The 12,252-nt window shown below is 49.1% G+C and overlaps 1 protein-coding gene across 1 annotated transcript; it reads left to right on the plus strand.

Moving 5' to 3' along the window:
• The first annotated feature begins 5,527 nt into the window (after window positions 1-5,527).
• On the plus strand, window positions 5,528-12,013 carry KIAA2013 (KIAA2013 ortholog). Its single transcript, XM_077837209.1, has 3 exons — window positions 5,528-6,664; window positions 8,320-9,173; window positions 11,288-12,013. Exons 1-3 carry the CDS (start codon window positions 5,665-5,667, stop codon window positions 11,303-11,305), a joined length of 1,872 nt encoding a protein of 623 aa, XP_077693335.1. The 5' UTR covers window positions 5,528-5,664; the 3' UTR covers window positions 11,306-12,013.
• Window positions 12,014-12,252: the final 239 nt, after the last annotated feature.

Genomic DNA, 12,252 nt, shown 5'->3' on the forward strand with positions numbered 1-12,252 from the left:
ATTTGGGGATCATTATTAAACACTTTCCTTCCACCTGTCAGTTCACATTAGTTGCCTCTTACTAGCATAGTAAAAAATCTGTTACAATACTCACATAGATACGTGGTGTGTTTCATCCGCTACCATTTATCACTCATTTATCCTTTTGCTTACATTTATTTTTCTGTTTATCATTAAGAACCTGGCTAGTTCATCTTTAATTGTTTTGTTGTGCAAGCATTTCCCCCCCTTGAAGTCCTGCTTAGTTCTATAACAAGGCTATTTTATATGTTTGGTTTGACTTATTGGTGTAATAAAAATACATTAATTTAAAAGGATGAGGCGGGGGGTTCTGGTCATTTTTGTAAGGTACTGAATGTTGCGCCGAGTAAACCCATCTCTGATACTGACTTGCTGTGTGGCCTGGAGCAAGTTATTAAATATTATTTATTATTATTTATTATTTCTACTATTTATATTGCAGTAGAACCTAGAGCAGGAGTGGCCAAACTTACTGGCCCTCCGAGCCACGTACGACAATCTTCAGAAGTTCAAGAGCCGGGGCACATCTGCCAGGAGCCGGGGGTTGAGGCTGCTGAAGCCCCAAGCCCTGGCAGGTGCGCCCCACAGGGCTGAAGCCTCAAGCCCCTCCTCCTCGCAGGGCTGAATTGAACCCACTGACTGTATGTGAGGATAGGAAATCTGTCAGGGAAGAGGGAATAGCACTGGGTAGATCAACAGGGGAACTGGGGTATATGAAAGTCAGGGGCAGAGAACTGGAGATGGTAGAGCATGTGCACTGGGATAGAAAAAAGTGCAATAGTATCAGAGAGATGGGGAGTGCTTGACTGAGGACAGGGAGTAAGTATCAGGAAATGTACAGCATGTGTCAGGATCTTAGCATCAGAGTAATGGATCAGATGTTGGATGCTTCCTGATCACAAAGCTCACAGTTGTAAATCAGAGAAGAAACTCACTCAGTGATGTAGAATCCTGCGTCCCAAACCTGCTGTCCTTAGGCAGGCAAAACAAACTTGCAATCAAGTGGAATTTTAGTTCCCTATGGGCCTCTGCGGGGCAAACCTAAGGAAGCAAGATCTTGAAAGGGAAGAGAAAATATGAAGTGCATCAAAGATATCCCAGTGAGATGTAGGTCTATAGTTTTATAACTAGTTGGGGCATTCCATTTTGCTTCATGTAAGAATACTGGCAACCTTGACACCTCAACAAAGAGCCATAGATCTGATTTATTTGTGCAATCAAAGTAAATGCCTGATGTGTTTAAGTCACCTTTGATTCCAGTCCCTGACCTCAGAGTAGTGATTTTCTCAATATAGTTGGGCAAACAGAAAAGTCTTCAGTATAAAACAATGCACCACAGCAGATAGCAATCTGATAGGCTATGGACTCTCCCTAGAAAACCTGCCTCTTCAAACGTGCCAGGTCTCATTCGTTTTATTTTAAAGGAAGATCCTTTCACTTGGGATTTGTTTAATTCGAGACAAGCCCGCACCAAAACGCTGGATTCAAATCCCAAGGCAACTCAAATCCATCAATGCCCCCCAACCTGTGTGTGACCTTTAGGTGCTACTGCAATATAAATACTGAATAAATATCTATGTAATAAGGCAGATCCAAACCCCAGATCTGGACACACCAAACATTGGGGAAGTTTGGATCTGGATTTCAAACTCCTACTGTCAGGGAAAGTTCAGATCCAATGTTTTGGCTGAGCCCTTTATATAGATTCAAATTTCAAATCTGTGAGTTCAGGTTTGGAGCCAGGTCTCAAGTTCAGATCCAGGTTTTGATTCAGCCCTTTATGTGGATTCAAACTGGATTCAGCTCCACATTTTCATCTCAGATTTTTGGAACAGGCCTGTCTGTCTCTCATTTTAAGTATTTCCATTCTAAAATGAGAGATTTCTAGGTGCATTTTAAATCTGAATTTGTCATTGTGTATAATCTCCCCTTATTGAAACTGTCCCAGCCTGGCAGCCTTGCTTGCATTCTGCAGCTATACCAACCATCCCAGTGATTGTATGTTTCTTTCCTGGTTCTCTGTTTGTCCTCTTTGCCCTCCTGCTGGAATTCGTCGCCTGTCTTTTTAAACAGCAGAAGCTGCCAGTGCAGATGTTCCAGTGAGTACGTGCAACACGTGCTTCATGTGAAGCATCAGCTTGCCAACGATTTAAAGAAACAGAACTCAGTTTTAATAGGTCCTCAACCAAATAAGTGGATACCCTGGAGGAAGAATCGTGGCCCTATTTAAATTAATCAGAGGGAGTTTTATCATTCACTTGAGGTACTGGGATTTCGCCCTCCATTTTTTTAAAAGATCGCAGATGCCATAAAGTCAGTAATGTATTTACAGGGAGGAAGGCAAGAAACTTTTCTCCCCTCTTTCCCCTCACTAAACTGTCAGTTCTCTGGCTCTAAATAGTTAATTTCCCACCCAGTGAACACCTTTCCTACCCCACTTCTGCTCATTATATTTCTCTGTGATTTGTACTGTCATTTGAAAACTATAGGGCAAAGCACAATTTGCATTGGCTTGGTCTGTAGATTTCAGTCCCAGCATAAAGCTTATTTTTTCCATTCACTATACAGCGTGGGCAAATATTTAAACCTAACAGAAGAGACCCCAGCTTTTTCTCCTTAATCTTACAGGCTGTGCTGGGATAACAGGAATAAAATGTAATTAACAACTTGTATTATGAGAAAAAAATTGGTTTAGTCCGTAAAGTCAGCAGATTTAAGGAGGCAAAATATAATTCCTTACATTGAAATGTGGCCATGACTCCTTGGCTGATACTACAGGTACCATGAAATCGTCACATGGCCAAGAATTTGGTTTGAACAAAAGACAGTATCTTCAGCCGTACAGCACCCTCCGTGTTGGGGTACTGATTCAATACTGACTCTAAATCATTGACACCACTTCCTGCAGCCACTAGACGTTCTCTGGAGCAGTCTCATCCAAGTAACAACTAATCCTCAGAAAAGAACTGTCTGGCCAACTTTAATTTTATAAGCAAAATCATTCTTTTTGCCTTGAGACTGGTGTAAAATCTGCAGAAACTACAGAAATGTATTTATAGAGCAACTTAAAATCAAATGAATGAGATTTAAGTGGCTCATTTGAGCCAGCTGCTTAAATATCGTATTTCAGACCAACGTGATACTACGTGGTTGAGATCTAGACAGTCTGAAAAGAGAGATTTATAATAAGAAGCTGGTGGTATTCCAGCAGGGCTGCTCTAGGTGATGCTCTCTCTACAGTGCAGTAACAGTACCCACTTTATATTATAAGAAACCCATTGCCAAGTCAGGCTGGTTTTTAAATCAGACTCTGGAAGGCTGCCTGATTTTGGTATGTGTCTGTCAAGTGGCAGCCAAAGAGCAGAAAAGCTTTTATGAATTACTAATGATCCAACGCAAAGGATGGAATTGCTCTGTGTAGATCTTGCATATTCCCTTAGCAGAGACTTGAAACAAGACCCTGATACAGTAGGGTCTACACTGTGCTGGAAGTTGCTCTTTGCATACCTTGACTAGAGGTGATTCCACATTTTAAACAAATTTGAGATTCAGGAAGTGGGGGAAGGAGAGCAAGAATGAAATTCAAGCATCCTTCAGCTACACTGAGAGAGTAAAGTTGAGGGGTACATCTCCCCTTGCCTCTCCAGTGGTTGCATCTATGTCTGACACTTTATCATGTGAGTGTATTTGGAACATATCACCCTATTGTAACCAGAAATAGAACAAGACAAATTAGAACTTTAAAGAGTTTCTGACTGCCCAGTTGTGCCACACTGGGGTTCAAAGCACATCTCCAAAGAGGAGAATATCTACTCTTCATTTTATCTCTGTCGCTTTCTGTTTGACCTCTGCCAACACCAGAACAGTAACAGCTAGAGAGCTCTGCCTGATTGCTGGGAAGAGAAATCTAACAAGGAAGTCACAGCTGGGGGCAACAAGCACAGGAGTTAGATTCTCAGAAAGAACTGATTTCAGAACAACTTTTAACCTGTAACTAATCATGGATTTCCTTGGACACATATAACCTAGCAAGGCCACAGAGCTCTGGTACTGCCTGCAGATAGCTGGAGACGAGTCCACAGAGACACACACCTCGATCTAACATTGGTCCCAGCAGCACAAAGCCTGGCACTGCCCCCACCCTCCCATCAGCATCTCAGGAGCTCGCCACAGTCAGCACAGAGCCTAACACTGCTCTGTCTACACACACCCAGCCTGGCACCGCCCCCGCCCCCAGCGCGCACCCAGCCTGGCACTTCCCTCACCCCCAGCGCACACCCAGCCTGCCACTGCCCCCGCCCCCCAGCGCACACCCAGCCTGGCACTTCCCCCGCCCCCCAGTGCACACCCAGCCTGCCACTGCCCCCGCCCCCAGCACGCACCCAGCCTGGCACTTCCCCCACCCCCAGCGCACACCCAGCCTGGCACTTCCCCCACCCCCAGCGCACACCCAGCCTGGCACCTCCCCCGCCCCCTGCATTCACCCAGCCTGGCACCGCCCCTGCCCCCCAGCGCACACCCAGCCTGGCACCGCCCCCCGCCCCCCACAGCACACCCAGCCTGGCACCGCCCCCGGCCCCAGCGCGCACCCAGCCTGGCACCGCCCCCGGCCCCAGCGCGCACCCAGCCTGCCACTGCCCCCTCCCCCCAGCGCACACCCAGCCTGGCACTGCCCCCCCACAGCACACCCAGCCTGGCACTTCCCCCGCCCCCAGTGCACACCCAGCCTGCCACTGCCCCCGCCCCCAGCACGCACCCAGCCTGGCACCACCCCCAGCGCACACCCAGCCTGGCACTTCCCCCACCCCCAGCGCACACCCAGCCTGGCACTTCCCCCACCCCCAGCGCACACCCAGCCTGGCACCGCCCCCGCCCCCTGCATTCACCCAGCCTGGCACCGCCCCTGCCCCCCTGCGCACACCCAGCCTGGCACCGCCCCCGCCCCCCACAGCACACCCAGCCTGGCACTTCCCCCGCCCTCCAGTGCACACCCAGCCTGGCACCGCCCCCGGCCCCAGCACGCACCCAGCCTGGCACCGCCCCCGCCCCCGCCCCCCAGCGTTCACCCAGCCTGGCACTTCCCCCGCCCCCTGCATTCACCCAGCCTGGCACCGCCCCCGCCCCCAGCGTTCACCCAGCCTGGCACCGCCCCCGGCCCCAGCACGCACCCAGCCTGGCACCGCCCCCGCCCCCAGCGCGCACCCAGCCTGGCACCGCCCCCGCCCCCAGCATTCACCCAGCCTGGCACCGCCCCCGCCCCCGCCCCCAGCGTTCACCCAGCCTGGCACCGCCCCCGCCCCCAGCGCGCACCCAGCCTGGCACCGCCCCCGCCCCCAGCGCGCACCCAGCCTGGCACCGCCCCCGCCCCCCAGCGCGCACCCAGCCTGGCACCGAACCCTCCACCTTCCCCGGGCCCCTAAGGGTTAAGCCCGCCTTGTCTGTCGTAAAGTGTCGTGCTCCGGGTCAGGCTCCGCTTTCCGGCCGCGGGGGCGCTCGGTTTGCGGCAGGTCGGGCAGGCGCGGGCGGAAGCGCGGCTCGGGTGCGGGCCGGGCGGAGGGAGGCGCGCAGGCCGGGGATGAGGGCCCCCCCGCGGGGCGGCTGGTAGCTCCAGGCCGCGGGCGACTCCAGGCCCCCCCGCCCCCCATGTGGCTGCAGCAGCGGCTGAAGGGCTTCCCGGGGCTGCTCTCCAGCAGCTGGGCCCGGCGCCTCCTGGCCCTGCTCGGCTTCCTGCTCGTGGCCTACTGGTACCTGGGGGGCGCCCGGCCGCGCCTGCCCTGGGGCGCCGGGGAGCCGCGCGGCGGGGAGGCCGGGCTCTGCCTCCAGGCCGAGACGCGGGCCTGGCCGGGGCTGGAGGAGCGCGGCGATGCCCTGAGGCTGCGTCTCCCCGGCGACGGCGCCCCGGAGGCTGCGGGGGGGCACCCGGCCCTAGTGGGCAACGGCTTCCTGCTGCTGGACGTCGCCGCCAACCGGCTCTGGGTGTCCGCCGGGGCCTCCGCGGCCGGCCCGGCCCACGCCACCGACTACCCGGCGCTGGTGCAGCTCAAGGCGGTGAGCGGGCAGGCTGAGGCCAGGGCCGCGGCGGTGGTGCTGCGGGACGGGGCGGTGCGGCGGGTGCGGTGCGTCCCGAGCGGGCAGGGGCCGGCCGCAGCCCAAGCCCCCGCCCGCGACTGCGTGACGGTCCGGGAGGAGCTGCTGGCCCACCGCAGCCGGCCCCACCTCTACCTGCAGCGGATCCACATCGCCAACCCCACCGAGAGGGTCATCGCCTTCGAGGCCTCCACCCCTTCCTCCCCCTCCTCTGCCCTGGGAGCCAAGTTCATCACCAGCCTGGAGAAGGTGGGGGACCGGCAGTTCCTGTTCTCCTCCGGCCGGGTGCTCCTTGCTAGCAGCTCCAAGGTGGTGCTGGTGGTGGTGGCTGCCAAGAAACTGGTGACCCGGGTGCAGGTGGCACCCAAGTCTCATTTCCATGAGACAGTGCTGTCTGTTGTATACACCTCAGAGCCCATAGAGCCCTCCAGCCTGGAGGAAACCTTCAGCAAGCTGAGGGAGTTGGCTAAGAAGGAGATGCTGGAGGTGATGCAGATGGGGGTTGAGGAGCTGTTCCAGGAGCACCAGCAGACTTGGTCCGATTTGTTTATTTCAGGTAAGGAGAGCTAGGTTCACTTGAAAACCAAGTAGCGAGAGCACTCCATTGCATTAACAGGTGAGCTCCACTCACAACGTTCTGGTCACTTATGAAGCATTTCGGCTCACGTGAAATTTCATCCTTCCTCTGAGATGGTTAGAGGGACAGTAGGGATGTCTCAGGTTGTTAATAACCTAATGCTTTTTGCTCAAAGCACTTCAAAGGTAGCTAAACATTATTAGATAAAGAAACAAAGGTTAAGGAGAGAACTTTGAGAAGTGGCTTCTGATTTCTAGTCCCTGCTCTAGATCTGCCACTGGCTTGCTGTGTAATCTGAGGCAAATCAGAGGCTAAAACTAAGTAGCCTCTGATCCTGGCTGCCCAATCTGAGAAACCTTAGTCTAGTTTTTCAGAAGTTCTTAACTTCAATTAAAGTTGTGGGTGCTAATGGGACCGGCAGCAGCTGAATACTAAGACAGTCTCACTGAATAGGCCCGGAAGAGACCTTGAGAGGTCATCTCATCTAGCCCTGTGTGCTGAGACAGAACCAAATATACCTAGACCATCCCTGACAAGTGTTTGTCTAACCCATTCTTAAAAACTTCCAACGATGGGATTCCACAATTTCCCCGAAAGCCTATTCCAGTACTTAAATACCCTTAAAGTTAGAAAGTTTTTCCTAATATTTAACCTAAGTCTTTCTGGCTGCAGATTAAGCCCATTACTTCTTGTCCTACCTTAAATGGACATGGAGAACAATTGATCACTGTCCTTTTTATAACAGGCCTTAACATATCTGAAGATTTATCAAGTCTTCTCTCCCCCCCGCCCAAGACTAAACATACCCATTTTTAACCTTTTCTCAGAGGTAATCTATTGTTACAGGCTGGAAATCAATTCTAGGGATCAGTAGGATGAGACTACAAAGTACCTCATAAATCTGGTAAATTACAGTTTGTAAAGCTTTTCAAAAAGCATGGAAAATCCAACTACATTAATAAGGAAGTTAGTCACCGTTACACATACATCCACAGGGTCTCAGAGCAGCAGAAGTTCTATTAACATAACTAGAGAGAATTCAACTATAGACATGCTTAACCAAGAGCTCCTTGGTTTCTCCAGGAATAATGTAATAGTCCTGTACTTGCTTTAGACTGGGTAGGGTTGGTTAACACTAAGTTAATGTCAGTTATGTGAGTGTACTGGAACTGAAGTAGCCTTGATGGGTCCCTATGTGTTATACATGTGTACAATTCTACGGAAAGGGAGTCTGTAAGTCTTCCTTCACAGGATATATATCTTGCCCATTAAAATTTCCTCTGGGCTGAAACTTAGTACAAGGTGTCCACATAGCAATTTTTTTAAAAAAAAAGAGAAAAATGCAACTTTTCCTGTTTTGATTTATAATAAATGGGACATGATCAGGTCCCTAATTTGTTCCATTCACTTCAGTGTTTTCAAAACAAGTTAAAATGGAAGATACCAGAGTAAGAAATGGCTGAGCACTGGCAGCCAAGCGTGAGCTTTTGCACTCAGTTCCTTGTCACCCTCACACCAACATCTGTGTAGCTGTTGGCACCAGTGTCTGCAAATCTGAACTTCCTGTTTTCTCTATTTAAACACTTGTTGACAGACAGGTGTGACATTGAGCGATTTTTTTTCCTATATTGCAGGGGTCGAAATGAGAAAGATTACAGATTCCCACACACCATCCAGCAAGACTGTCAATATGACTCTCTACTATGTCCTATCTTGCATGCCAGCTCCTCTACTGGATCCACTCATTGGTGGTGAGGACAGAGAAAAAATGGAAGCCAACTTGAAATATGCTGACCACTGCTTCAGTGGCCATGCAACCATGCATGCAGAGAACCTGTGGCCCGAGAAGCTGTCCAGTGTTCCTCAGATTCTGCAGCTCTCAGACTTGTGGAAGCTGACTCTCCAGAAGCGGGGATGCAAGAGCCTGGTGGCAGCTGGGGTCCATGGACTCATGCAGGGGATGGTGCTCAGCTTTGGAGGTCTGCAGTTCACAGAAAACCATCTCCAGTTTCAGGCTGACCCTGATGTGCTTCACAACAGCTATTCCCTGCGTGGGATCCACTATAACAAAGACCTGATTAATCTGGCTGTTCTGCTGGATGCTGAAGGAAAGCCCTTCCTGCATGTGTCTGTGAAGTTCCAGGACAAGCCAGTTAGGCTGTATGCCTGCGAGGCGGGCTGCTTGAATGAGCCTGTGGAGTTGACATCCGAGCTGCGGGGTCACACCTTCCCTGTCATGGTGACTCAGCCTATCACACCATTACTTTATATATCTACAGACCTGACCCATCTGCAGGACCTGAGACACACGCTACATCTGAAAGCTATCCTGGCCCATGAGGAGCACATGGCCAAGCAGTACCCAGGTTTACCCTTCCTGTTCTGGTTCAGTGTGGCCTCGTTAATCACACTCTTCCACCTGTTTCTGTTCAAACTCATCTACAATGAATACTGTGGGCCAGGAGCCAAGCCACTCTTCAGGAGCAAGGTATAAAGCTGCCACTGTCCGCTGCTTTCTTGGGAGCCAAGTGATCAGCCTGGTTTTCTGTCAGCTGTTAGGGAGGTTCTCTCTGGTTGTGAAAGGGTTTTGAATCTGTCTTGAAGTGTGTGTGCGCACACATGCAACTTGTCCCGGAAAGGTGACTCTTCTTGCAAGACAGTAGGATTAGGTCAGGGAGACTGCAAGACTCAAGCTCTTGGTTAAGCATTAGCAAAATAAATCCATTGTTATTCCTTGTAAAACCCTTTGGATGGCTACTATTTAAAGCAGACCCCCCTCTTTCACTGCAGAAACTTAGAGGTTTGTTTGTATTAACACCACCGTTGCAGCAGTGACACCATATGGGGTTTGTCATGCAGTTATACAGTCGTGGAATGCTAGTGACAAAGCTGCGTGCTTTTTCCATGGAGTACTCTTATCCCCACTGTTGTGTAGGCATTGCTTGCACCCTTGTCTGCTGTGAGTGAATTGTATAATATGGAAATTCACACACACGTGCAAGCTCCCGCCCTAGTCCAGATGCTTATTTGGTGGGTCTGTGGATAAATATTCTAAACTTGTAGTCACTGCGTGGTTCTCACTGAATGTCACGTTTACCAGCCTCAGTTTGGAGACGTACAAAACCAATATTCGTTCTCCTGCTATTTAGACTAAATATAGAGCCATCCTGAAGGCAGGACAGAGTGTTCTTTTCTGAAAGCTGGGGATTTGGGCCCCAAGATTTTTTGCACCTCCCAGCTGCATAAGGGCTTTGAGTACTTGGTTTACTACGGTACCTTAAGATTAGTGGCCAGGGTGACTTGGCATAGTCAAGGGCAAGAGTGGAAGAGATGTACTTGGTACAGAACAGGGACTAGGAAGCATTCTCCTGCTCTTAGTGCCAATATTTTCTAGTTGCACCTTACTGGCATGGAAGGGAAAATGAAAAATTAGAGTGACTTGCTGTGTGAGCCAAGTGCGTTGTTCAAAACCTCCTCTCTTTAAGATCAATTTTAAGACTTAACTGCAGAATTGTTGTGTGTGTTTATTAATAAACAGTTACTAAATAGAGACATGCTCAGGGGAAACATTCTGGCTTCAGGTTTCAGAGTAGCAGCCGTGTTAGTCTGTATTCGCAAAAAGAAAAGGAGTACTTGTGGCACCTTAGAGACTAACCAATTTATTTGAGCATAAGCTTTCGTGATGCATCCGCTGAAGTGAGCTGTAGCTCACGAAAGCTCATGCTCAAATAAATTGGTTAGTCTCTAAGGTGCCACAAGCACTCCTTTTCATTCTGGCTTCAGATTGTCTTACTTTTCTAAATCAGAAAAGCAAATTAAATGAAGGTTAGCTGAGGCTGGACTAGACACTGGACTTAGGTTAATGTTCACAAAATAAGAGGGGGTTAGAGATGGACTTTCAAGGAGATTCTCTCCTCTCTCATATGCAAGTAACTTATTGGCTCCCTGACTGCTGTTGGGAGACTGATCCTGAGTGGTGCTGAACACGTGCATTTCTGTGAGGTCATTGGGTGTTGAAGGTTCTCCAGCACTTGTGGCTAGACTCCAGCTAGACATAGGAAGATCACAGAAATCTGCAGACAGTTGCATGATCTCCCTGAGATCATGATCAAAATATTAATGCAAAGGGAAAAGTGCTCAGGAAGTCATTTGTATTGTGGTGTGTGGCTACTGCATCCTGGAACTCAAACTGTCTCATGACCCTTATTCACTGCTGTCTGTATCTCTCTCTGCCTTTGCTACTGAAGGATTGGGGAGACTCACCTTCTGCCTTTTACATAATGGATTGTGTTCACCATTACAGCTTATTAGCACTGACACTATCCATTGAATTAGAGAAACTGCACAGCCATAGACTTGGAGCTGAGTAAGCATCTGTTTCTTGCATTGGTGCTCTTTGCTTTGCAAGGAGTCGTGCAACGTCCAGCAGATTAGCTCATTCAATGTCTTGGGCTGTAGCCAGCTACAATGAAGATGGTACAGAGCCTGTGTGGTCTAATGACAGCTCCGTGCCACAGACGGGGATGAAGTGAAATCTGTTGCTGAAATATAAGGTTTCTGTAGCTGTAAGCAAGATAACACCTTGTTTTATTAATTGCACAGGAAGATCCCAGTGTCTGAGCAAGTGAACTAACAGTCCTGCTTTCAGCCTCCATTTGCACAAGACACCTAGTGCCCGACCGTTCTGCGGCTGAGAACAAGGACCTTCTGAAAGCAACAACCCTTTTGTGCCTTGTTAAGAGGGGAATCTGTGACTTCGAAAGTTTATGGTGATTCAAAGGTTTACACTAGAAGCTCATGTATCACTGGGGTGTCTCTGTGTAACGTGTTCAGTTCTGTAAGATTAATCCACGTGGTGAGGAATACTTGAAAATGAGTCCTTTGATTCTTTTTAACTTTACAGGAAAATAAAGAATGAGCGTTCCCTTCAGAGTTAACCTAACTAGAAAATTCTTTAATTCAGTGTCACTTCTCCTTTCTAGAATGCATTTTAATTTATTGCACTGCGGGGCAGGGGTGGGACAGGATGTTAATTTTGCATTCAAATGTATAGCAAACACCCACTTAAACTGTACATATAAGTGCTGGTGTAACAAGTTTAGCTCAGCCTCTGATTGTAGAGTGCAAAATAATCAGTTTAATGAAGCGATTTCTGGGTTATATTTGGAAATGCTGACCTGCCAATTTTCTGTTCTGAGCATAATATTGAGACTTTGTGCATTGGTATGTTCTGGCTTCTGGGGAGGCATCCTACTTTATAGTGATTTGAAGATTGTTTGGTTTTAAAATTCCAAAGCTGTTGTTTTTAAATAAATACCTTTCAGTCTACACATGTTACGGTTCACTTTTTCCATAGGTTAAAAAGAAAAAGCAGCACCTTTTGGAAATGGAGTGCCAGCGGCTCTAGTTACAGTCAGAACCAAGGACGCTATTGAAGTGGGTTTGGATTTAAGGGGAAAAATAATTAAATAGGGAAAAATGGTGGGTAAAGGGTCAAGAACTCCAAACATTCTCTAAATCACGGGTCAAAGTAAAATTTTGCACACCCAATAGCTAGACGTTGAGAA

Source organism: Eretmochelys imbricata, chromosome 18 (assembly GCF_965152235.1).
Source record: "Eretmochelys imbricata isolate rEreImb1 chromosome 18, rEreImb1.hap1, whole genome shotgun sequence".
NCBI lineage: Eukaryota > Metazoa > Chordata > Testudines > Cheloniidae > Eretmochelys > Eretmochelys imbricata.

Bases quoted from the DNA above. Each gene is read 5' to 3' on its own strand.
- KIAA2013 (XM_077837209.1), top strand. From the start codon at position 5,665: ATGTGGCTGCAGCAGCGGCTGAAGGGCTTCCCGGGGCTGCTCTCCAGC. The intron at 6,665-8,319 runs GTAAGGAGAGCT...CCTATATTGCAG, and splicing joins GTCCGATTTGTTTATTTCAG to GGGTCGAAATGAGAAAGATT.